Here is a 27,862-nt window from a genome sequence, read left to right as displayed (position 1 = left end):
TTTGCCAGTGTTACCTGCAGACAGTAGTACAGAAGAACTATTAAGACAGGAAAGAAGTATAGTTTAAACAGATTGTTAAAAGGAGGGAGAACACACATAGTAATTAATATTAAAATATGTCACAGCAAAAACCAGAACACACCAGAAAAAAAACCTCAAATTTGTCCATCAATGCCATAAAATCCTAAGAACTACTTGTACTTTAACAGGTGACAACTAGATAAACAGGAACACTTCTACACACCACTGCTTCCATTAGAATTCAATGAGAGCATTTTCCACTAACATACACACACAAACACGCACACAAAAGTCATGCAGGAAGAAGTCTCAAAACACTAAGTCATCTGAATAATTGTGCCAAACAACCAAAACTGGAGTAGATCTTGGGTTTGCCTGTAACTGCATTTTTTAAGGTAGTTCTAAAATAGTGCTGTTTCTTGTCAAAGCACTTGAATTAATCTGAAAAGTTACTTCTCTGGCTTTATACTCTCTTCACTACTTTTTAAGTAAGTACAGAGGAAAGTAAAGTTTTAATTTATACACAACACGAGCACCATTATTGAAATCAGGAAGAAATTCAGACAAAAGGTATTTACCCAATGCTGTCTGCATCTCACAAAGCACAACAGTTAAAAGATTCTTCCATGCTATGACATACTGGTTCCAAATCCTCTACCTGCTAAACATCCAAGGAGGCAGAAGACCATTTAGTTTCTTTCCCAAGATACTTTAAATATTCTGTCTCAGTCTCTCCACAGACATTTCAATTTGTACAGCCCCTCACTGCTGTAGCAAGTATGAACTGTACACTCTGCTATTTAAGGTATGCATCTGATAGGGACAAGATATGGGTCAAGAGCCTTCTCCAAATAACATGAGGCAGAGGATGAAAATTCATGAGACTGTTTCCCATTCTTTCTTAGCCTCAGAACCAGTATACATTTCCTTCTAGGAGTCTTCTTTGGAAAAAATCAGAATGTTTAACAAATGCAAGACAGACTTCCTCATACTTCTAAAAATACATCACAGGGTTCTTTAACTGAAAATGCAGTTCTACTCAACTTGGTAAATAGATCTTAAGACTCCGCTTTTCAAAAAGTAGTTTTTACCCCTCCTTAACAAAAAGGTTTCCACTCTCAGCAGGAGATTATGCAGAGTCAGCTTTGTAACTCAAAAAGATCTGGTAGAAATAATCAAAGATTACAGCTACTTTGGGAAGATTACATCATATTCACCAAAGCAAAGATAGTAGTAGTAGTAGTAGTGCAAACTAACCCTTATTAATAGAACCAGCATTAGAGAAAAACTAGTTAACTAACACTTATGTAAATGTTTACAATTGCAAAAGGTTTTTCTGACAACAGTAATGTTTTCTGATAATGCACCACTGAACTACTGGTATACCTGACTAAAACTACCAGTAAGTACCAGGGCTAAAAGACGCATTGTCACTTCTCCTCTTGGGAAATATTCTTAAAACCTTTAATAATTTCTTTTTAAATTTCTCAATGTCCTTCCCATTATCTTTTAACATAAACTTTAATACAGTTAAAAAATGGATGCTTGAAGAAGACCTCCTTTATATCACAGCTTAGAACCTCAGTCAGGTCAACTTAATCTTGTCATTAGCTAGCAAGAGTGTTAATCTTCAGAGCCCCTACGTTCTCACTTATCAAGGTTATTAACCCGTGTAAAATCAGATCCTGTGCCAAACTGAGAAGCTGGGAAGTCTTCTCTGTTATTGGTAAATTTTCTTCTTCCCTGTCTCTCATTCAGAATCCATTTCAAGAGTAGTTAAGAGCTGCAATAGACACAGCTGATACCTGAAAAAAATCCCAATACAGCACACATACCATTTCAAAAGCGTAACAGTATACCCAAATAGACGTGACTACTCTTAAGACAAACAAAAGGGTCTTCAGACTGCTAAAATGCTCGTATGGACTATGCTTCTAATGACACCAGCAATGTCAGTACACCAGTACAATGTTCTGAATCAGAATATATTAATTGTTCATTTTGTTAGAACAAAATAATCAGAGGGGCACATTTCATGCAATACTGTCCTTTGGCAGGGTTAACATGAGTAGGTACACGATACACTGCTGGATTGCAGAGAATACATAGTGGTTTTGATACTAACAGGTAGTAAAACCTAAGACAGCTACCAGATTCATTATCCCCTATGTAGACAACAAAGGACACTTTAGTTCTATTTTTAATCATAAATACATCCCGCTTGCTTTTGTGCCGCTTGTTGCTTGGTACCAAAGGCTTCACCTACTTGCCTGGACAAGGAACAAGTCTGGATGTGAGTCATGCCATGGTTTCCCACCAAGAAGACTTCCAACAGTAACAAGGTTCAGCAGCTCCTCTCTCCAGCTCTCCCACCAGTTCATTCCTGCCCTGAGGCCAGAGTTCACTACTTCTCTACCACATCTGTACAACTGTGTGTGATTCTGTTCTGTAAACCCCAACACCGAAACAATCCAGATTAAACGTAACTCCTGTGGGAGAAGAGGGGTCATAGCCAGTCTAATGTCAGTCTTTCCGATGAACTCGGAGCCAGACTGCTGTGAAATGGACCACTGAAGAGAACAGCTGCAAGGGAAATTCCATATGCCAGTCTTCTGCTAAAACTCTTCATAATGGAACTGCCAACAAAGCCTAGTAGGCAAATCCAAGTAGGGATGCAAGTTTATCATTTTATCTCAGTGAGCGATGAGTAAGCGAGGAGCACAGCGGCAGTTATGGTAAGTTCTGCTGCAGAGCACGGATCAAGGAGAAAAGAGGGGAAGACCCGGCACCAGGCAGAGGGGCAGAGGGACCACCCAGAAACCGGCTTATCTCGCAAGAGAGGCTGACACAGCGGGGGCATTGCCAGGATATTTAAACAGCCCCTAGGGAGTGCAGGCGTCCAGGAACACAGGCAACCAGGCACGGGAAACAGGGCCATCAAACAGGGGTGACGCCATTAGAGCAGCAGTTTGACCCTGCCACTTCAAACAGAGGCCACAACCTGCTAGCAAGGAGTTCAGTATAGCAGGAGACATGGTATCCACCTGAAGAAGAGCAGTACCTTCAGCATCCATCACAGTCCCTCTGGCTGCAAGATCCGATTCAGCCACTCAAACTGAGCTCAGGAGGGAAGATGCAGCTGTCCAGGTCCTGGGCTGCAGAGTGTGCCTGAGTTTCTGCTTGCTTGGGGACTGATGGCAGCAGTGAACTCACCTGTGGGTGATGTGCCCAAGTGAAGGAGCCGCTCAGCCTGGTGACAGAGCTTTGGGAGGAGGTGTCCAGGCTGAGGAGAATGAAAGAGTCAGAAAAGGAGACGGACTGGTGGAGTCACTGTCTACCATCCATGGTGCAGGAGCAGAAATCAACCATGGCAATCAACAAAGGACCCCCTACCCTCTTGCTACCAGGTTGTAAGGGGCAACCCAGAAGATGGGGGAGAATGGAAACAGGTTACAGCTCAGGGTGGCAGGCAAACACACCCTGAGCCTGCCCCACCTTCCCAGATGTCTGTATACAACAGGTATGAGGTCCTGGAATTGGATGGGCAAGCACCTGATGCTGCTGATAAAAGACCCTTTTGGGAAGGAGGGGTCCTCTAAGCAACCCACACCCCACGTGAAACCCAGCAAACACATTAAAACCTCACATGTAAAGAGAAAAAGAAGAGTAATTGTCATAGGCAACTCCCTTCTTAAGGGAACAGAGAGCCAGACACCCTGACCTGACCCAACCCACAGGGAAGTCTGCTGCCTCCCTGGGGCCAGGGTAAGAGATGTGGCTCAACAACACCCCAGGCTGGTAAGGTCCTCTGATTATTACTCACTAGTGGTTTTCAATGTTGGCAGGGAAGAGACAGGCAAAAGTAGTATTAAGGAAATCCAACAGGATTTCAGAGCTTTGGGGTAGCTGATCAACGGTTCAGGTGCTCAAGTGATTTTTTTCCTCTACCCTTTCAGTAGCAGGCAAGAATACAGAATGGAACAGGCAGGCCCCCAAAAAATCAACACATGGCTACATGACTGATGTCATTGATGGAACTTCGGGTTTTTCAACCATGGTAAAGTCAGTCCTTTGCCGGGTCTTTTAACACCTGATGGAATGCATCTCTCACAGAAGGGTAAAAGCGTGTTTGCTCAGGGGCTAGCAAGGCTGATTGATAGGGCTTCACACTAGACTGGAAGGGGGAAGGAGGCAGTAGCAAGCAGGTCAGTGATGCGCAGTAGGATGGCACACCAAAGCCTGAGGAGGTGCTTGGCAGCAAGATTCCTCAGAATACATCACGAGGTGAAGGTTACAACCAAACACACTTGAAGTGCTTCTACACTGATGTGTGCAGCATGATGAACAAGCAAGGTGAACTAGAAGCCTTGACCCGGTCCCAGCGATATGATATAATGGCCATTAGCGAAACCCAGTGGGATGAGTCCTGTGACTGGTGCACCATGATGGACAGCTACAGGCCTTTCAAAAGGGATAGACAGTGCAGGAGAGATGAGGGTGCCACTGTACGTAGCAGAGGGGCTGAAGTGCATGGTACTGGTGATGGCAAAGTTGAGAGCCTCTGGGTAAGGATTAAGGGTCAAACAAATAAGACGGATGTTGTCGTGGGTGTCTACTACAGGCCACCCAGCCAGAATGATGACACTGATGAGTTATTCTTCAAGGAACTAACTGAAACCTCCAAATCATCTGTCCTTGTCCCTGTGGGGGACTTCAACTTGCCAGATGTCAACTGGGAATATCACACAGCTGGCACCAACAGGTCCAGAAGATTCCTGAAGCATCTGGACAACAACTTCATGGAGCAGGTACTAAGGGAACTGATCAGGAAAGGTGCCTTCCTGGATTTGATCCTCACTAACAGTGAGGGTCTCGTAGGAGAAGTGGCGACCGGTGGCTCCCTTGGCCACAACGATCATGAAGCAGTCAGGTTCAAAATCTTTTCTAACAGGAGGAAAACTGCCAGCAAGACCTTGACACTAGATATAAGGAGAGCAGATTTCAGGTGGCCCAGAGATTCCCTGGGAAGAAGCTTTTTAAGGTGCTGGGGTCCATCAGTGTTGGTAATTTTTTAAGTACCATCTACTAAGAGCACAGGACCAGGCAATTCCAAAATGCCAAAAATCCAGCAGGTGAGGCAAAAAGTCAGCTTGGTTGAGCAGGGATCTTACTCTTGAAAGACAGCAAAAAAAGAAATTACATGGTCAGTGGAAGCAAAGTCAGGCAACATGGGAGGACTACAGAGATGGTGCTCACCATTGTAGGGAGGAAATCCGTGCTGCCAAAGCTCAATTAAATTTGAAGCTGGCCAGTACTGTGAAGGACAATAAAAAAGGCTTTTTAAAATATATTAATGGAAAAAGGCATACTAGAAATAACATTGGCCCATTCTTTGATGAGCATGGTCACCTTTTTAACAGGGACATAGACAAAACTGAGACTTTTAATGCTTTCTTCGTCTCAGCCTTCAACACTGATGATGGACTTGGGGGCCCCCATAACCCTGGGCAGGAAAACCATGGTTGTGAGATCTCTTAATCAATCAGGAACTTGTATGGGATTTGCTACTCCAGCTACATTCCTACAAGTCAATAGGGCCTGATGTGATTCACCCAGGGGTGTTTAAAGTGCTGGCTGACATCACAGCGAAACCCTTTCTGTGATTTTTCAATACTCTTGGCAATCTGGAGAGGTCTTGGATGACTGAAAGCTGGCAAACATTGTCTCAGTCTACAAGGGCAGCAGGATGACCCTGGCAACTACAGGCCTGTCAGCCTCACTCCATACCTGGCAAAATTACGGAGAAGATTATTCTGGGAGTTATTGAAAAACATCTGAACAACACCACCGTCATTGGTTCCAGCCAGCACAGGTTCATGAATTTCTTTCTGTGACAAGGTTACCCACCTAACTGACCAAGGGAAGCCTGTCAATGTGATCTGTTTGGATTTCAGTAAAGCCTTTGATACTGTCTCTCACAGTATCCTCCTGGACAAGATGTCCAGCACACAGATGGGTAAACACACAGTGCAGTGGGTAAGCAGTTGGCTGACAGGACAGGCTCAAAGGGTTCTAGTAAATGGAGTAATGTTGGGTTGGCAACCAGTCACTAGCAGGGTTCTGCAGGGATCCATCTTAGGGCCAGTACTCTTCAATGTCTTCACAAACGACTTAGACTCGTGACTTCAAGGAATACTAAGTACATTTACCGATGACCCAAAATTGGGAGGAGGTGCTGACACTCCCAAGGGCAGAGAGGTCCTGCAGAGGGATCTGGACAAATTGGAGAACTGGGCAATCACCAACCACATGAAGTTCAACAAGGGCAAGTGCCAGATTTTGCACCTGGGACACAGCAACTCTGGCTGTACATACAGTCTGGGGGATGAGGGGCTGGAGAGCAGCTCTCTGGAGAAGGATCTGGGGGCTCTGGTCAATGGCAAGTTGAACATGAGCCAACAGTGTGTCCTGGTAGCCAAGAGGGCAACCGTGTCCTGGGTGCATCCAGCACAGCATTGCCAGCCGGGCAGGGAGGTGATTGTCCCGCTCTGCTCTGCATTGGTGCGGCCTCACCTGGAGCACTGTGTGCAGGTCTGGGTGCCACAGGATAAAAAGATATAAAGCTACTGGAGAGTGTCCAGAAGAGGGCTAGGAAGTTGGTGAAGGGTTTGGAAAAGAAGCCTTGTGAGGAGCAATACAGAACATGTGAAGTATGCAGAGACATTAAGACTGTATGTATACAGGTTTTTCACTATATCGTTATCTTATGCCCCTTACTATTACATTCCAGATGACAGGAAAAGAAAAAAAACCTTCTGCAAACACTGTCTGCATGTAGTCCACGAGACAGGGCTGTCTAATAAGCCACAAACCACAGAAAAAGGTTAGGATCAGCATCAGTGTCTCAGAGGTAAAACTATCTTTCATTTAAAAAGGGAAAAAAATGTACACACTGAAAAGGCTATGCATTCATAGAAACCGCAGTTATTACCAGCAAAGTACAGGTTGCGGATCCATGAGACATTCAGGGGGGTGAATGCCCTTTCCAGAAGAGTAAGCCAACTGCAATTATCAGTTCACATAATAAAGCAACAGTCAGAGAACCAGACTTTGGAAAGGCCAACATGATTCACATAAACAAGGACAGCTGAAGGAAAAACAGAAGTATCTTAAATAATTCCTATCTATAGCAAGGTGTTTTAGGTAGATGGCATGCAGAAAACTAGCCACGGAAAGAGTCAGAGACTTTCCCAGGCGAGTAGTCCCAGAAACAAACTAGTGGAAAACAGACATCTCTTGGGAATGGAGGGAGAGAAATAAAAAAATTGTTAAAAGCCCATAGAAGTACAGGGCATCAGGTATTGCACATGTTACGCAGTTTATTTCTGAAGGCACAGAAGTGTGAAAGCACTTATGAGAAGAAAACATGGTTTTGGCTGTATAGGCTAGTAGCCAATTCAACAATGTACAAGCTTGATACTACAAGCAGTTTCCATACAACAGCAGTTACCGTCAACAGTACAGTTGTTCTCATGAAAACAGCAATATCAAGAGACAAGAAAGAATACCAAGTGACACAAGCATGCACTCTTACCCAAAGAGATTTCTACCTTGAGATGAAGCGGCCATTGCCCCCTTTTTTCTTTTTTTCTGTTTTTATTAGCTGCCATACAGATATCAGAAGGAACAGTGGCAGTAATTCCATGCAGAGAAGGTGAATTCACTGAACAATAGAGCTGGCCCCTGACAGCTTTGCAAGTGTTTAGCACTGAAGAAGAAAAATCCACAGCAACAACTCCATTCACATCAAGCTGGACAAATCCTAATGCCAGCAGGTCTAGTTCAGTATTTTTATGTTATTGAGTGTCATACTGAAGACCATTTCCTCACACATACCCAAACCATGATCTTTAAGCATGCCTCTTCCTTGAAGACTAGCCCTGTGCTATCTCCTCAAGACACATCTGCACCCAACATTTTAAGTCCCTGTCACATTCTTCAGTGCCCTACATTTCAGCTTGAGCATCTCACCATCTGCATCTAGCAAAAGCTGCAGCAAAGCTCATGGCCAAGGCCTGCCATTCACTGTTAAGACCATGTCTTGAACATTTTTACACTTTGCAATCTACCTCTCGCTCTATAGTGTCTCATACTAGATGCAGCTCTTCCACTCAATTACCTAACCAAATATGCAAAAGAGTGCAACATCACAGCATCAGTGAGAGGTCCTTTCACTGTCCCTCTCCATGTCCTTAGTTTTAAAAAAAAGCCCCACCATACATGCACCTCTCAGAGTGGAAACAGAGCTCTTGGATCAGTATATTTAGCTACTTCCTAGTAACAGTTATGATATCTACAAGAAGGGCTGGAAGAAGGATCTGGGGAACTTCAGGCATGTCCATGTGACCTCAGTGCCAAGAAAAATTACAGAGCAGGTCATCTTGAGTGCCATCACGCAGCACATACAGGACAACCAGGTAATCAGGCCCACTCAGTGTGGGTTTACGAAGGGCAGGTCCTGCCTGACCAACCTGATCTTCTATGACAAAGTGACCTGCTTAGTGGATGAAGGAAAGGCTGTAGATGTTGTCTCTCTGGACTTCAGTAAAGCTTTTGGCACCATATCCCACAGCATTCTCCTGGAGAAGGTGGCTGCTCATGGCCTGGATGAGCATTTTCTTCGCTGGGTAAAGAACTGGCTGGATGGCTGGGCCGAAGGAGTTGTGGTTAATGGAGACAAATCCAGTTAATGGCCTATCAAAAGTGGTGTTCCCCAGGGCTCAGTATTGGGGGCAATTGTATTTAAACTCTTCATCAATTATCTGGATGAGAGGATAGAGTGCACCCCCAGTAAGTTCATAACACCAAGTTGAATGGGAGTGTTGATCTGCTGAAGGGTAGGAAGGCCATACAGAGGGATTTGGACTGGCTGGATCATAGGGCTGAGGCCAGTTGTATGAGGTTCAACAAGGCCAAGTGCCAGGTCCTGCTCCTGGGTCAGAACAACCCCAGGCAGCGCTACAGGCTTGGGGAAGAGTGGCTAGAAAGGTGCCTGGCAGAAAAGTATCAGGTGGTGTTGATTGACAGCAGCTGAACATGAGCCAGCAGTGTGCCCAGGTGGCCAAAAAGGCCAATACCATCCTGGCTTGTATCAGAACAGATAAGCAGGATCAGGGCAGTGATCATCCCCCTGTACTGGCACTGGTGAGGCCACATCTCGAATCCTGTGTTCAGTTTTGGGCCTCTCACTACAGAAAAAAAACATTAAGGTGCTGTAGAGAGTTCAGAGAAGGGCAATGAGGCTGGTGAGGGGTCTGGAGCACAGGTCTGATGAGGAGCAGCTGAGAGAACTGGGGCTGTTCAGCCTGGAGAAAATGAGGCTGAGGGGAGACCTTATCACTGTCTACAACTACCTGAAAGGAGCTTGTAGCATGGAAGGTGCTGGTCTCTTCTCCCAAGTAGCAAGCGATAGGTCAAGAGGAAATGGCCTCAGGTTGCACCAGGGGAGGCTTAGATTGGATATTAGGAAAAAAATTATACATGGAAAGGGATGTCAGGCATTGGAACAGGCTGCCCAGGGAAGTGCTTACCCACACTGATACTCTAAATAGCTACAGTGCTTTATGAAGAAATCACAAGGCAGACATGGAATCATAACAGTGTTTCACAAAGAAAGTTCAGCTTAGAAATTTGCAGTGATACAGAATTGCCCAAATTTTCCTCAAAAAAAAAAAAAAAAAAAAAACAGCTTAAGGGAAGGCCTTTCTCTTTAATATTGTATGACAACACAGGACGTATTTCTCCAAGATAATGAGTGAATACAAAGACCTTCCCCCTTTTCCCTGCCTGACAAGATATGTTGTTCTTCATTATTCATGCTAAAAATAGTGAGAAAAGTTTTGAAATAGCATGCTGATAGAATATGTCAGTCCATCAAAGTAAAAACGGGTTCTGAAATTAATCAACTTTACCAGAATTTTATCTCAAAACAATAAAAACAAAACCAAAAAAAAATATCACAAATAGTGCAATTCAACATTTTCTAAGTGAAACATGGGACTGTGCTAACACACAAATAATATTTAAAAAGACAAAGCTCTAGTGAGACATAATATAAAAAAGGAAGAAAAAAAATCAAACCACAACATTGCATAATTTTTAAATGCTTCAAAGATTCAGAAACTTTTTCCTTTTATTCCAGTGTAAGAAAAAGGTCAAAAAACAAAGTCCTTCACAAAGTCAAATTTCCTCTCTGTCACCATTAATCTTTTTAGGAGAGCTGCATAAACATAGCTGGGAGAGTACAGAGAAAATACAACAAAGAGACAAAGCAAATATCGAATCTAGAAACAAAAATCTTGGTCTGATTTTTCCCCGTATTGCTTCCCAGGGGCCAAAACACCATAATTAAAGGACACCATTCAACTTCTGACAGCTTCAAAGTGCAGGGTGTTTTAAAAAGATGGACCCAATTTGAAATCACACTCTCTGCAACCAAGAACCACCCATGAAACTCTGATCACTTGAAAGGGCAGGACACAGAGTTTGAAATGATTACTGCTAGATGCCTCATTAAACGCTCTGTAAATTGTTGTGTAATTGTAACATCTTGCCATCACGAAACATACTGCAAAGGAGGCAGGAAATATTGTGGGACAGATACAGAACCCCATCATTCCATGTTGCTAAAAATTTAACCAGTACCATTGCAACACTAATTCATCATATTATCCAGTTATGATTTTATTAATTATAGACACAACTCATAAATACAGCATACTACATAAGTCATAACATTTATTCGTGCACACTGCTTCCTAGCATTGGTTACATGTTGAACAGATCTCTGAACACTACCAAGACCACCTCTATGAGATAGATGTTTGACAAAAATGATCGGTGCTTAGGTAAGTTCTGTCCAGGTATTACTTCACACTTAAAGCTCTAAGTTCTCGAACTTTGACATCTCCTTATTTTGTTATAGCTGATACGAGACAAAATGACCTTTTCTAAGGTTATGAGTTCATGGCTAATGACAGACAACCAGGAAATTCATGGTCATCAGTAGTCTTCTAGAAATAAATTTCTCTGTGCCTCAGCTTACCTAAGACATAATGAAATGCTATCCCTTGTCTCAATGAAAACAAGATACTGGGAAAGAGGAAAATAGAAAGATCTAGGGAGACTCAAAAGATAAATTAGTTTCAAGTTCTCAGTGTTATAGCTGCAGATTGGTTAATAAGCCTTTCACTACTATGATAAAGAGAGAAGGAGTATTGCCTTTACAGGCACTGGGAGCCCTTTTCCCAGAAAGGTCAGTTTAAGACATTAAATCAGTTTGGTTCTACATAGGCAAAAAGAGGTACCCAGGATGTTCAGGGAGTGAGGGAGGTGGCACATAGTCTGTTACAAAAAAAATTTCACAGAGTTAGAGGGAAGAATAAAAACCATCACAACAACATAGATTTAAATAAAATTTTTAAAAAAGATAGTAAAACATGTTCTGCTTACATGAAATGACACTGAAAACTCCACAACACTTGAAGTGAGGAAAATCAAATTACTCAAAGTGACATGAAAGAAGGTAACAGATCAATGAGAAAACCAAGAGGATTAATTTAAGCAGAGCTGGACAACTTCAGTACAAGTTCAGAGGCTCAAAACTTACCATTCTGACAATATAAGACAAATGTATCCAAGCCTTGCACTGGCATGAGAGGTAACAATGTAGTATTTTCTCTCATCATAGTCTCCATTACTTCAAAGTACTCTGAATTCAAATCACTTATTTTTGTAAAACAGACCAAGATCTTCAGACAGTAGGCAATTCAGTGTGCCAAGTGTGCAGGCAGGACCAAGTGATAAATTCTAACACAGTTCATTCCTCTCAGCTTTAGTTTCAAGCAAGTGTAATATATTTTGGGGTTTATTTGGCCTAGAATGGTTGGTTGGCTTGTTTGTTTGGGCGTTTAACTAATAAGATGTTCATTTCTTACTGATCTCCACTGCCTTCAATTTAGGCCTTTAATGTAATACTTAACTAGGCTCTATGCTAAGATCTACCGGCTGATTGGGAAAAAAAATCTGTTAGAGAGCCATCTCACAGCACACCCAAAGCACAACAAGAAAGATTTTTTATTTTCTAAAAATTTTATATCTAGATAAAAGTAATGTGTTGTCAGCTATCTGACAAAGAGCGTTGTGTTACACTACATCTGGCAAGCCTTATAGCCAAGGCTAGAAATCAAGTCAATAAAAAAAACGTACGTGTGGCTTCAATTTTTAAACAGTAAGAAAACAAACCTTGAAATCAATCTCCCAAAGAGAACAGAAATCAAAGGCCAGGACTGTATCATGCACCAATCAATCTGTCCAGCAACAAAAACTACTGCCAAAGGAAAAAATTATCTGAGGTAACTTTTTGGATCCCGCTCTTGCAACACCACCACAGATGTTAAATTTTACATAAAAACATGTAACTAACAGGTTGCTCAAACTGCTCAGCAGTTTAACATGAGAGTGTCAGATACAGTCCCATTAGCACTGTTATGGTGCTGCCCTCTTCTCCCTGACTGCATCCTGCTGAACACAAATAATCATTACAGTATTTGAACAAAGAATATTGGGGCATTTTGAAGGAGAAAAATGCAAGGATTAATATCTGACAGGATTCTCATTGATTACTGCATTCCCTGAGTGATGCTAGAGAGAATACACATGAAAAATAGGTGCTTTAAATACCATTTTTTCTCCCAGAACAGCTCCTTTGCAGAACACATCAATTTAAAAGTGCCTGAATCTTCTTCCTGCATCTCCACAGGGCCTAAAGACAGGAACACACTCCACATACCTATAAGCCTAACCAGCTTTACTGGGTTCATATCAGATCACCTTAGCATTGGTTTGTCAGATACACTTCACATCAGAGAGAAATTATACTGACGTAATTGAAGGTGTCTTGAGGGGGAAACCGGCAATCAAAAAGCATACACGACTATGTTTTGCAGCAGTGCTAAAGAACCAAATGGAATGTTCCATTCTTTCTGTTAAAACAAAGGAGTTGCTACAGAAACCATTAGAAAGACCACAGTCCTGAACACACACAAATAAGTACCAGTGAACTGAAAGGGAGAAAATAAAATGCACATACACAAAGCGGCTGTTTTATGATAATTCTGTTTCAAAACCTCAAAAAGCAAGTCCTCAGCTGCAAGCTCAATAAGAACAGGGTTTTGCTGAGAGCTTAAAGACAACGTAAAAAAGACAAACAGCACAGCAACAAAGTTGGCATTACTGGTAGAGCAAACAGTGAGCAACATAAACCAAAATGCAAAGACTCATGAAAGAAATCGATGCTGAAAGATGATCTATGCAGTATTCCAAAGCACAAACAAGAAAGTCAACCAAGTGCTATTCAAGAAATGAAATGGAACCAAGCTAACAGTCAATCAAGACATTATCACTTCAGCAGGCACATTGTCAAACTGAGGTAGGGACTGCTATATTCAGATCACGGAGAAACACAATGAGGTCTTTCCAGCCAACCCATACAAAGAGCTTTAAGAGTTAAATTTCTCATCACTATGGCAAAGAAGAGCATGCAAACGCAGTAACACCCCCTACCTAGTGATAAACGTGATACATTTTACATTAGATCTTGTCCTCTGTTGCCAGCCAATCCAAGAAAATTGTAGTTTTCAGCCACCTTGTCCTAAGAACAATTTTTAACTACAGCTTACAGACAAGAGAAAATATTCATGGCAAAAGTGACAAAATAAGAAAATGCTCTTCAGCTTCATGCTTGAATGTTAAAATCTGCTATTTATCATTGTCAAACTGTCACAGATACAGTCTAATAACACAACATAGTTGATCACTACACAGCTCACGCCAAATGATAATCTTGTATGTTTAAACACAAACACACTACCGTGTCTTGAAGAACCAAAAAAGGAAACAGCACAACTATTAAGGAATCAGAGTATCATAAAATATAGCTTTCACCCTGGTTGCAATAATTTGCTCTTCCTAATTTTTCATTTATATTACTCCTTCCTTTCTTGCACTTCTCTACATTTACTAAGATCTTGAAAAATTGGAAGTAATTTAAAACTAGGAAACTCTGTTCACAAGGGGCATTGGAGTCCTAAAATCAATTTTCCACTCATAACCTAAATTTTCCAGCTGTGCCCATGAGTGTTGTATTCAGAAAACATAAGAGGATAGGGATTATTTTCAGGTTCTTCTGCACACAAATTCTGACTGAAATTCCCCAACGTACCCACAGAACTTGTGTACAACTAGGCTTTTTTAGAGCAAGTGAAATGGTATCCTTCTTATGGCACAATTTAAAGCAAAGAGATGAAATACATTAAAAAACTTTTCACATCAAAAGAACTCAAAACAGATGTTAATACAAGCAGACAGTTTATACACTTTTTATACCTCCCTTGCTTTTCACATAGGAAGAAAAAGTTACATGGTAGGACAGGAGAGGAAACTGGATCAGTTGTAAGCACCTTCAGATACTTTACTGTATTTGATATAGTATCATTTATCTGCAGAGAACATCAAGAATATTCAAATGCACAAAAGATATGCAAAAACATATGCACGTGTGAAGTTCCAGCTTTCTAGGGATAAAATACTACCAGAAGAATTGTAACATGACATTTATCTCCACACAATATAGCACTTGAACACATTGTACAAGCTAGGTATTCTAAAAAACTACCAGGTTCCAGATAGCTGAAAACCAAATTCAGGAAAACAAATTATTTGATAACAGGAACTACTGGTCACCAATCATGCCACAAGCCCTATCTTTTAACTAAGGGTCACTTACGAGATTAAGATTGTGGTTTTGACTACTTAAACATTTTCTTAAAATTTGATCACTTGCATTTTTGTTTTTTTCTTTTACAGCACCTACATGAAGACCATAGTTTTGGCAGTGCTGCTAAACTGGGCCATCTATTTCTGACAGTGGAACTTAAGAGAAGAACAATATCTTAATACTTTTACAGGCAATTGTTCCCTTGTTTTTACATGTTTTGGTCAAGGAGGATACCCAGGTGTCAGAGAAGTGTTATTTAATATCCTTACGAAACTAGGACAACTATATATAAAAAAACTAAGGAATTTTGAAAAGGACAAGTACTTCAAACAATGTGCTCTGTAGAGACTCCGAGGTTAGCACCGGAAACCTCTGAAGAGCTTGCTGCTTCTCAAATGCACGGATACTGACTGCAGTTATCCTTTCAATCACTAATCCCAGTTCCTGCATGTCACTGTGGAGTGCTAAACATGAGAACTAAAATCAAGGGGGACTTGAATGAAGAAGCAGGGAGAATCCAAGAGGAACGTAAGAGTAGAAGCCAAGACCAAGTAAATGAGTAAGATTAAAAAGGACATTAGCTATCAACAGGAAAAAATGTTGTTCTGGTTTACATCAGAGGAAACATGGATCACTTAGAGAATAAAGGCTGCAGAATAAGTTAGTGCTATACGTAAAGGAGAAAAAATAAAGCTAAGAAAACAAAAAACAAATTATGAAATTGCAGTTTGGAGTGTTTTGCTTTGTGATTGTAACAATCCCAAATTTTTATGTATTTTAAATGTTCTAATGGATAATTGGCACTGCTATAAGAAAAAAAAAAATCCGTGGGCAATTTTGATTTTAAGAGATTGAAAAAGTAGACAACTTTTAAAGCAAATGTAGTCTATCTGTAGGTTAAAACAATCTCTAACCTTTATGTTAAATATGACACGTGAAGTGGCACCACAGACAAAACTGCATCGAACCCAAATGAAGCATCTTACAAAAAATTTCAAAAAGAACACAAGGAAAACTAGTAGTGTCATCACATGTGACAAAGTGAGCAAAAAGCAATGCTAACAAAACTATTTGTCAAACCAAGAACTACCCGTGTTTCAACCAGAAATTACTGTTCTTCATGCAGATATTTCTATTATTACTAACTAAGGAGGTATAAACAAAATAAAAATAAATTTAAAAAATCCCACAGATTTTTAGGATAAGCCAAGTGACTCAGAAACAGGAGCTAAGGAGTGCACAGAGGACTCCAAAGACAGTTTTCATTATAACCCCTAGAACACAACAAACCTCAGTTCAAATCATTACAGATTCCACCACTGAGCTCACTGAAGGATTTGACATGAAGGAACATTAAGTTTACGCTTTGCCTTCCAAGCCTAATACAAAATAGTAAGTCAGCTTTGTGATATATTGTAGGGGTTATCAAGAAATGTTACTGCAATTATCAGAAGTCATTTGTGAGAAGTGCAATATGGGCTACAGACACCAAGACCCCATGCCAAATACTTTAGCTCTGAATGCAGCAGTGGGTTTTTTTTTTCCTCAAATTTTATTTTCGACCCTGAAATAGAGACCATAACACCATAAGAAGCACAGAAGAAAAGGCTAACCCTTTCAGTAAAGCTTTCAAAGCTTGAATAATAGCAAAATACATGTCTCTCACAAAGGCTTTTAGAAGACCTGACAAACATGTAACAGTGCATGAAAGCCTGGAAAATAAAGGTGAATTTAACTGATCAAGAGATTGTACACTCCATTAGGCCTGCAGAAGTGACAGTTAATGAGAAGAGAAAAAGCATTCTTTACATCAGTGTCTGTTCTCTCAGAAGGTGGGCCCTTTGTTTCCTAAAGGCAACTAGCAGTGCCTATCATTGTTTAAGCAAAGAAAACATCTATTTTATCCTGCACTATCCCTCCCCTACAACAAAAATAGATCTAAAATGTTCTGTGTCCTATAACAGTGCCTAGACTGACTTAAAAATAAATACGGCTCTATCAGAGGAGGGGAAAAAAGATAATCAATAATTTACCAAGAATATACAATTAAAAAAAAAAATCTTACACCTATGTAAGCTATTCTTGAAAACACCCCATAAAATGAAAGGGTTAAGTGTTACAATTTAGGTAAATCCGAGCATTACTTTGTAGATGCAGGCCCTGAAGAAATACTATTTTAGACAGGACTGGACACAACTACTAAGCAGAGGATGAATGCAGCTGTCACACAGCTATTACCACACAACACTAAAACACATATATCACATCATCTTCTCAATTAATTAATCTCCATCTACTGGAAACTGCAAATTGTAAAGATTATTTTTAATCCTTCTCTGGTTCCATGCCATCCACATAGCTTTTTTTCCCACACACTCACTGAGAGGCAGACACATATCTGACCTGATTCACAATTACAAAACTCCTCTTTCACACTTAAATCCATTGCCACCAGTACAAAAACACCAGCAGAGCAAATGGATCAGGTCCATCGTAACTAGCTGGAGGGAAACACTGTTGTCCACAGCATTCAAACCAATGAAATTTATTAAGAACCTTCCTAGAACATCATCTCTGAGACTGACTTTTCCACTCTTTGTCTTCAGTTTGCAATAGAAGTCAAAGTCTAATTGATATTCTCCAGCCTTTATCATCATTTTTTTCCTAAGCAGAACACCCCATGAACACATTCCCAAGTATTAACTGCATCCACAGAATAGACAGTTAGTTTCTCTATTTCTTTTCCTCTCTTACAGAGTGTGGATTCCAAGCTGATCCTTTTACTTCACATGATAATTTTTGGTATTTCAGAAAGAATTACTTTAATGAAGCCTCTTACAGATCATACCTGTTTAGGGGACATGAATAAGGCCATTTTTCCTCAGAAATTATTTCCTCTGCTGTCTGACTTCTCAGAATGCATTTTTAGGTGAGCCAATAAGCAAGAGACTTGGAAAAATCTCCAAGGTTCCACTTTTTGCAAAGGTCTGCATACTTTACGTACCAAATTTCAAAAGTTTGCCTACAAAAGCCAATGATATGCTTGTACTGGAAGTGGATGAAAGGACTGGTCAAGGCTAGTAATGACTGTGCCCTTGTCACCTTTTCTAGAAATACATGGAATTAGCATAAACTGACTCCTCAGTTCCACCAAAACAGCAACATTCCATTTACATCACATTTTTATTTACACTGCCTTTCTCAATTTCTACAGCAATGAGTCTGAATTTTGCAATTAAATTCTTTTTATTTCACCCCAACACCCCAATCAATGCATGAAGTACAGTGTCAGTAGATTTTCAACTGGAATTTTCCATGTCAGTTATAATCTTATCTCTGCAAACTTAATGCAATGCATTTAAAGAAGTCTTAGATCCCTGTGAAAATTTTCCAGAATGTACAAAAAAAAATACACCTAGAGACAAGAAAATAAATAAACACAGCATTTTCTTTTACATTAGGGAGATTTCATGTATAGCTGATTTCTCTGCTCTTGGTCAATTCCTCTGCCAGCCTAATTAGAAAAAAGCTCATGTAATTATCCCAAGATTTACCAGACACTGCTTACCAGCCACTTACAGGCAGAACTGAAATCAGCAAAAGGAAAAGGGAAGGCCCAAAGCATCTAGCACATCTGTTCAACAAAGAGAAAGCTTTATCAGCTCTGGAAGCATGACTGAAGCTGGCTGCATCTGGCAGTAGGATTTCTCCCACATTCCCATATCCTTCTTAACAGACTGAAGGAAATACATGTTACCTATGCCCACCGTCACATTGGTCTGGAGTCTTTGGTTTAAGGCAGTATAAAACACACTGCTTGGATGAACACCTACTAGACAAATCCATGGAAGAAAGACACAATACAGGCTGGTAGCAGAATGCAATCAAGAACAGTGATGAAGAATATGCAAGCAGTAGTTAGACAGTTTCATTTTTTTAAACTTATTTTCAAGATATACCTATTTCAATCCACATTAAACTATACCTGGTATTTTTAGAAGCTGAAAGAAATGGTTGATTTTGTCCTGATGTTTCTTAAAAATAAAATGAGTTCTTTGTAATTAAAGTTTCAGAATCTGTTCACCAAAAAGAAGCATATAGTACAGATTCAGAAGCTTTTCTTTTTCTGTAAATACAATCAATATAAGCAACTGAACATAAAGGAAGACGCTGTAGTAAGATAAAATAAGTGTATCCATCCAGGTTGTAACATATTAAAGGCTCAGTTTCTCTTTTAGAAGCCTGAGCACCAGAAAAAACTTCCACATATCAACTTAAACCAAGATTTACCCAAGTCTACATATTTACTTAAGGCTTACATTTTGAGATTCAATACAAGCTGCTTCCTGGCTTTTTTTAAACACAGCATGATGGTGAATGACATTAAACACAACTACATCAGGTTCCCGTCTAAAAGGAAATGGCTTGTGTGTCTTGTAAATCAAGCTTTGAAGCAAATTATGTACAAACAGAAAAAAAAAAGAAGGGGGCAAAAAAAGCAGTGACATCAATTTTGGTTTTTACTTCCCGTTGTATGACTGGTTTAACTCAAATGCACCTCCACCTAAGAAAGCACATACCTTTTAATCAGATTTACCATCTTTTATCATTTCTACTTCTAACCAAAAGAAATGTAAAGTCACACGAAGTAAAGTTAGCAGACCTTTCAATGAGGAGCATAGATACTTCAGAAGAGTCTTAACCAGGACCTTGCTGGTTTTTTTCCCCCCTCTTTTTTTGTTTTTTAAATCCTTTGTGGAATATTTTCAATAGTCTTTAAACAAAAGTATCAATATCACACAAAAAAGGGGACAAAAGATACATGTATTACTCCCAGTGAACAATATAATGGCAAAAGAATTATTTAGTAGGGTTTTTTAAAATGTAAGAACATATATTACTACTATAACGAACTCATTACTTGGGGATGTACTATAAAAAGCAAATGTCAGCCAAGCAGACTACTCGGAGGCTTCATCTAAGGAGTACTTACTAACAAGAATTAAGCAGGTGCTACACTCCTTGTCACATGTCATATCACCAGCTGGAAAGCACCAGCTCACAAATTCATCACACTAGTCTCTAGGCTAGTTGCAAGGACAACAGGGGGGCAAAAGGACAATATGATTTTAAGTGTCTAATGAATACAACTTGAGTGTAAACAGGAATTCTCTGCCTCCATCCTTCTCTAAGTGATAGCATGTCAACTTGCACACTTTTGACCATTGGCTATTTTTCTCCGCTGTACGATCAGATTCTCATGACAGTCATGAGATGATACACATCTTTAAAAACACTCTACAAAAAACTGCATATACTGCAAATGTAAGTTGGTCTTTCTGGTGCTAGGATTATTCACTATATAGTTTTAATGTTCTTAAGTGACTATGTAAGCATATGCAGGTGTAAGCAAGTATTCTGTGAAATATTCTCAGTATTCATTCAAAATTACTTTGTTCAAGTTACAGAAGGTAAAAAATACCTCAAAAATAACGTTTCCAGAACTCAACAATAGGTTTTCACAGTAAGATTTAAGTTACCCCTTAATCAGAACAGGCTGCTGTTCAATTCTTGTGAAAAGGCAGAAATCCGGTTTACACTACTCAGTGTATTACAAGCGGGTTTAGTAGGAGGAAATCCGGTTTCACTGTGAAGATCTACCTCCTGAATCTTTTAAATATTCTCTTTAAAAGCTGTCATCAGCAGTCCCAACCTGCAGCAGAGGTTGTCCTTTCCACTTTACAATCAATTAATAGAAAAGTGTAGGATGTAAGGACTAAATAAAATACTAGAATCTGTTTACACAAGTTATTCACTTTCCCAGGTAAATGCTATCACACAAAAAGTTAAAGAAAAGGTAACGGATTCTTACAAGACTAACAGGTCCCAGATGAGTTTAGGACTACATGACAACATGGGCTATAGGTTCTACTTGTCTTCATCTGTCTAGTAGAAATTGTCACACTTGATCAGCACGACGCTGAAAGCACTGATCAGAAAGGGCGTCTTTCTGAAAAGTTCAGAGCTGTGCAAGTTCAGTGCATTTTAAATATTATAAGTGGTTTTATATTACTTAAGAATAACGATCCCAACTACAAGGAGGCTTTTTCTTCACCCTCCTCCCCTTGAAACATTGTGAAGGAAAACAAAAGAGAGGAAGTACATTCATCGCTGAGAGCGACTTGAGCAAAGGGGCTTTCTAAACAATGGGCCAGAATGATGTAGTTTGAGGTGGTGCTCCATTTTGGTGAAATAGTAAAAAACTAACTACACCCTAGACTGGATTGTTGTCACATGCCCTTTATTAATACCGTTTCCGCCAAAGAAAAAGAAATATACATATATATAGATATATATGCATTTGGGCATTTAATACGCTATCCAAAAGGAGCATACCGCTCGAGTCTTGAGTTCAAACAACACACGGTACCGATATTTTGCCATAACCCACACGCCATTTGGGATATGTCATTGAGTTTGTGAACGCCGGCGGAGAAGTCAGCCAAGAGCTGACTGACACCGGCAACGCTCCCGTCTCGCCACTCACAAAGTGCGTGGAGGACGCCCAGAGCGCCGTGGGCAGGCGAAACTTTCTCCCCCAGGTAACGGCGGGCCTCTCCCCCTTCAGAGCGCTGCTGACGGGGAGAACAAGCCCGCGCCGCCACCGCTGCTCCCGCCCCGCCGGTTCCCCCGCACAACTCCTCAGCGGCCGCCGCCCCCCGGCCCCTGCCCGTTGGGGCCAACGGCCGCGCCGTTCCGAAGTGCGGGCGCCGCCGCTCCCCTCCCCGCCCACAGGTGTCCCCCCGCCGCCGGGCCTGCCGGCACGCCTCTGCGCCTCACGGCAGGTGAGGGCAACTTCGAAACTGCGGGGAGGCGGGGGCCGCCCCCGCGGGCACCGCCCGGCCGGCCCTACCTGCAGCCCCCGTCTCCGCAGGATGCCCGGCTCGTCCATGGCGCCGCCCCGCCGCCCTCACGCCGCCCGCCGCCTGGCCATGCCGGACTGCCCGGAGCCCGCGCGCCGCTCCGCATCCCCGCAGCTGCTGGGCGCTGACATCACGGCTGCGCCGATTGGCTCCGCCGCGGCACGTGACCAGGCGAGTTGTACACCCCGGCAACTTCGGCGGGCCCGGGCCGGTCCGCTCCGCTCCGCTGCCACACCGCCACCCGCACGCTTTGAGGCCGAGGAGCCCCAGCTCCAGCTCGGCCAAGGGATGGCCAGGCCCGCCGGTCGCCCCACGGCCCGTCCCTGAGGAGAACAGGAGGGAGCGCGACGCCCTGCCGCCGGGCACGACCCTCGCACCGGCACCGCCGCGGGCCGGTGTCACTCACGGTGCTGTTAGCACCGGATCAAAATACGCTGAGGTAAAAATTGCTTCAATGCAGTCATTAGGTGGAGTGTTAACCCATGGCATTAGGATAAGCAGTCAGAAAATAGCATTCCCATCATGTGTAATTTCACAGTCTGTTTCAGCTTGTTTACCTTGCTCTGTCTCATTTTCCTTCAATTCAGGGCTGGCAAGCGATGAATAATAAGTTTTCGTTTACTTGCAAAATGCGGCTGTAATGACATACTATAATAGTACTTCATCAGAAATTACCCCTACAGGGCTTCCCATTTGCGGCAGCAGAGGAGCCGCAGAGGGAGGACGGGCTGCCTCAGGGGTGCAGAAATCCGCAGCCACCAGGGCCGGCAGTGACCTTGGGCACCTTGCCCAGGCGCCTCGCATCAGCTCAGCTGACATGACTGGAGCAAGGAAAACTCTCCATCAGACCCCAGCTGCCGAATCAAAAAAGGTTACCTCTGAAAACATAGATTCTAAGGAGGAAAAAGGTATTGGACTTTTCTTATCATCTAAGGCGCTTGTTAAACAAATAATTGATTTTTCTTCCAAAAGCTGTCATCACACTATTAGCCACGGTATCAACTGATTAGGCTGTGTCATTAAAAATATCTATTGAGATTTAAGAACCCAGTAACTGAGCAAAATTGCTTGCATTTTTTGTTCAAAAGCAATCACTGCATACATCTGCAGACTTTAAGGGGAAATCTTCAATACTAAACACCAAGAAAAACAGCCCTGTAAATATGCCTGTATATTTTCCAACTAGGAATCCTCATCTGATCTCACTTAAAATTAGGATGTCTTCACACTGTAACATTTGAAGGCAAAGCACGCTTCCCTTTTTATAAAACCAAAAGCATAAAAACTAAACCAAAGCTGCCAGAAACTCTAAACAAAAGTCAAACGCAAAGAGGGCTTGTATTCGTACTGCGAACATTTAAGAAATGGCACCGATTCCATCTGAACTTTTCTTCGCGTAACTAAACTTAAAACTTGAACAACAGAGCGGTTGCTTTACCTAGAGCTAGCATCCAGATTAGATGGCTTTAAAGAATTTTGCGGTTTGGAAAGTCTAATTGAATGTAAGACACCACAACACAACAGCAGGGTCCATCTGCAGAATATCCATGCTTTACTTACAAAACACAGGTACACCTGTGGATAGCCAATTCTAATATGTAGGCATTCCACCACTGAAAACAATGCACCTCAAACCACTTCTAGAGAGCAATAAGCAGCAAGGAAGAGAAAGGTACATTTTTTACTAAAGGATACAAATAGAGATAAGAATCAGTATTCACCCATTAACAGTCTAAGATGAGGATTATGACAATCACACCCTCAAATCTAGTATGAAAAAAATATTGATTTCCTGTCAGATTGCATCATTTTGAGAAGTGGTTTGTGTACATTCCATAGTAGTAAAACCTGCCAGGGGCAAAAGCATTTAGAACAAAAAAAATGAAGGATTGCTGAAAGGATAACGCTCAGCAATAACAGCTTATCTGAAGAATAGAGAAAGAAAAGGCTGCTCTATTTGCTCCCTCCCCTTCATATGACTGAAATGTATTAACATTATTGTTTCACACATTTTACAATAAAAGAAAAATAAAACTCCAGCACTCTCACTAAGCCACATTTCTCTGAGACTTCCAAGTACATTATTTTTTAAAAGTCTATATTTATCAGAGTTACACAGTGACATCAACTAGACATGTTTCCCCTTCCCTGTCTTGGTGCATCCAGCATCAAATGCACCCATAACATCAGGTCAATGGTGTAAACTTAGCCATTACCCATTTCAGTTACAGGATCAGAGCTGTATTTCAGTTCAGATAAAAAGAAGCTCTTACTGACTAAAGTATCAGTTCCACAAGAAGGAGACAAGAAAATCAAACATGCTGATAGATTTATAGATTTGTAGGCCAGAAGGGAGCATTGTGACCATCAAGTCTGACCTCTGTAACGAAAGCTACTCAACTCTCCTGAATTAATTTATTTTTTTAGAAATATAATATCTCTATTAACACTTTAAAACTTTCTCCCAGTCATTCACATCCACATGCCCTCATATCCTTTTCCTTTCTGTATTTTTCTGTTTCCAAAGAAGACACAGGCAAATGAACTACAATTTACATGTTGCTGTTATGCTTCTAGTGAGGACAGTAAAACGAATCCGAGGCAATAGCCAAAGATTGTCAAATTTCAAGGGTGAGAGGCAAAACCTTACGACTTGTCTCTCATGGCACATCACAGGCTTCAGCTGCGAGGCTGTTTGCCATTTGTGTACCCAGTCTAAATATTTACTCAAGTTTTATTTTAATCACTGAAATACAAAACCACAATGCACAATTTATCAATTCCTTTAAAAGTAAATAATACTGAAGTGTAGTTGGTTTTATTCCAATGATAATTTTAACATTATCTAACTATACATAACTGACTAATGTACAAATTAAATGTGTTCTGTCCCATATAGCTGAGAGGCCTAGAAGGCATAAAAAATTCTACAAATTCATTACTTGAACAACAACAGCACAAAGTTATACCACAAAGTAATGTATCAACTGACAGGCTCAGATGCAGAAGGTCCAGAACATAACAAACCACCTCAAGTATCATGGACATTACAGTTGTGTACATGGACAATTTACAGAAATAATTACAAGCAGGCAAAGAAAAGATGTCACCTGTATGAAGAGCTACAGCTGCTGCTTTTGCAAGAAGCTGGAGATCATTGGTGCAGCTACCTACATAATACCAGAAGGCAAGAGAATGAAACAAAGAGAAGACTGCCTTCCAGTGGAAGATGAGATTAATCCCAAACAGAAAAGTAAAAAACTACCTTTCAATGAAAAGTGCATTCACTGCCAATTCTGAAAGTGACATTTTCCTAAGCTTATGCTGCAAGTTCTAAAGGCATATCAGAAGGTACTGAAAGGAAGAGGTTTGCAACTACCACAAGGCAAGCATCAGCCCAATTTTCTCCCAATCTGTCAATCTTTTTAGATATTACCAAAGGTGCAGTTAGGTGTTTAAAATAGCGTAAAGCCACTATTTTTGTCTGGAGGCTTTCATTACTTTCCAGCTTATTATTTCAGTAATATTATCAAAACCATGGCAGACAAGATGGCAGTATTGAAAAAGTCACATTTTAAAAGGAAAATCATGACGCATAAACATGGAACATTTTAACAACACTAGCCTTATATACATTTGAAATACAGCAAACTGCCTGACAGATGCCTTCACATCGCTTGTAGCAGAAAGCACGCTTCAGCTGTACACACACCATATAATAGCACACGTATACAGAATCTGAAGAAGGAAACTTCATTTTTTGTCCCCACCAGGGAACTCAAAATTATTTTAAGACAGATGATAAATAACCTGAACTTTTTCCAAAAAAATCTTATAAATGCAGGATTTAAACTGTTTAAGTGTGAAGGATGTTTCAGAATTAATTTAGATACCTACACCTAAGAACATGTTTATTTAAAGCTGAAAACAAAACATGGTAGCAGATAGTTTTCAGGACAATTACACAAATTCAGAATGTTTATTTCCTCATTCAACTGGTTTGGGTTTTTTTTTGCATTAATCATATTGGTTCACTTCGTACTGTCAGTCAATATTATTTTCTAAGAGAATTTAGAAATTACTGTGATTACTGAAATCACCCAATTAAAAGATAAAACCTGAGTATGTGAAAATATATATGAATATTGTAACTACAGTTTTGCTATGCAGATTTAATTTAATTTTGTGTTTACACAGATCCTGTGTGTGGCTGCTGCTTTCATTCTACACATGGTGGCAGCATATGATAAATTGTATTTATTATGCACCGTGGAACAGCTCACTTGTACTCTGCCCTCTAAATCTATCTCTGTCAGTGCTATTTCCTATACCTTAAATACAGCATCAAATCACCATCATTGAATTTTTAAAATAATTATTTTCTTCCCAAATGTGAAAAATCCAATGCTTAGAATAGATAACACACAATGCAATAATTGCTTTACATTCTGATAACTTGCAATCCAGAAGAATAGGAACCATTTTTCTCCAGTGCTGGTAAAAAGGAAGCTTTTCATTGTATTTTTTGTTCACAGATAAGCTATTCAAATAACTGTTAGTAGAAAAATTAAAATGTTTTAAGTGCCATATTTTCAGAAGTCCAGGTAACTGGACACACTATAACTACAAATACTTGTTTTTACAAGTACAGGAATGGAAAAATATGGAAGTATTTAACCCTAATTCTTGTGCAGCCTTTCTCTAAGCACTTCAGAGGAAAAGCAGCTGGAGCAGAGAAGAGTGTGCCCTGTTGGATGTTGTAGTTAACACAGTTTTGAAACAAACTCATGGAAACACTGCTTTTGCATGTGTGAAAATGGCAAAGAGAAGCAGTGCAAGTTAACTTACCAACCATATGTATGTGCATGCAGCACACACAGACAAACACATTCATGCATCAAACTCAACCTAACCTCTGTAGCCAAGTTAAAGATTGTCATCCGCATCTTTTCCGTATGTTGTTGTCTTCACATTACCGCGAAGTCAATCCACGATTACTACTTTATCATTCTAATAATTCAATTTCAAGCTTTAAGAACGAGTTTCCAATTTCTATAGGTCTCCTGCCAGCAGACTCCTGGCAACACATGATGCTGCATAACGCTAATACACAACTAACAAAAAAAGAAGATAGGAGCTAACTTTTTTAAGAAAAGTTATTACTGAGATACAGCACTGAAGAAAGAGAAAAAGGTGGTTCTCTCTTCACCCTCACACCCCTTCCCTCCACCTCTAAAAAATCTGACAGCATTGAAGAGGCAACCAAATAAGCGTAAATAAACTTTTATTCCTTGTAACTGTTGTCCCAGCAATTCCCAGACAGTAACTATCTTACTACACCACCAAATAGCCAAACAATTGCCAGTGTAATTCTTTGTTGGTTTACTTTTGCCAAATAGCAGCTACCAGCTGAGCTGCTTTATGAGGTGTTATGATTACTGTCCTAAAAGGCTCAATTGCAATTCACATAACAAACTACCGTTTCTCTCAGCAACACTCCACAGTCCTAGTTCTTCTTGCATATTACAAAGCTTTCATACCTTTAAGACAACTTTAAATTCTAGATTGAAAAAGCTTAAATAGGACAATTCTTGTAATTCAGAAATGCTTCTTAAACATTTTCTTTGCGTGCATTTCCGTATCTCTTTTTTCAAGTTTCTCAGTGCAACAAGCTTAGCATAATCAGGCAACTACAAGCATGTTAAAAAAAGTTGTAAAGGAAAATTGCACAAGGCTAGCCAGAGAATTCAACAAAAAGGAAAACTGAATCATCAGAGTATGAACAATACTGGCATATGGCAAAAAGGCTTTTTATTTTAAAATTGAAAACCCAAGGCTGCCTCAAGTTCAGTCTACCTAGAGCCTTCAAGTTTATTGAGCTTGTCTTCCTAGGGAAGGACTTTTAATCTGATCTCAGAGTGAGGCACAAACATCCTAGCAGATTCTTAACACAGTATATACAATGCATAGTAGTGATGGACTGTTCAAAATACAGTGTTCTGTCTCACCACAAATGCAAAGACTCGCATAAAAGCAGTAGAGATTCCTGATATCCAAGATTCAGCAGCCCAATAGTTTATCT

The 27,862-nt window shown here is 40.6% G+C and overlaps 1 protein-coding gene and 1 long non-coding RNA gene across 13 annotated transcripts in view; one reads left to right on the top strand and one right to left on the bottom strand.

The window, feature by feature from the left end:
- Positions 1–27,862, bottom strand: part of MAST4 (microtubule associated serine/threonine kinase family member 4) — a 313,227-nt gene that overhangs the window by 191,579 nt on the left and 93,786 nt on the right. The window contains exon 1 of one of the 12 annotated variants that reach the window (XM_065860152.1): positions 21,771–21,888. The exons of 7 other annotated variants lie outside the window; for them this stretch is intronic. In XM_065860152.1, the coding sequence (XP_065716224.1) occupies positions 21,771–21,809 (39 nt within the window). In that variant the 5' untranslated portion in view covers positions 21,810–21,888. 4 more of the 12 variants (XM_065860156.2, XM_071802657.1, XM_065860159.2 and 1 more) reach the window with 4 other exon arrangements.
- On the top strand, positions 21,987–26,118 carry LOC139826543 (uncharacterized). The gene is made up of 3 exons (XR_011736682.1): positions 21,987–22,219; positions 22,464–22,688; positions 24,680–26,118. It is a non-coding gene; the product is annotated as an uncharacterized lncRNA (long non-coding RNA).

The sequence above is a fragment of the Patagioenas fasciata genome, chromosome Z (assembly GCF_037038585.1).
Source record: "Patagioenas fasciata isolate bPatFas1 chromosome Z, bPatFas1.hap1, whole genome shotgun sequence".
NCBI classification, from domain to species: domain Eukaryota; kingdom Metazoa; phylum Chordata; class Aves; order Columbiformes; family Columbidae; genus Patagioenas; species Patagioenas fasciata.
Note: the sequence above shows the minus strand (reverse complement) of the source record. Positions and strands in the feature narration are given on the sequence as shown.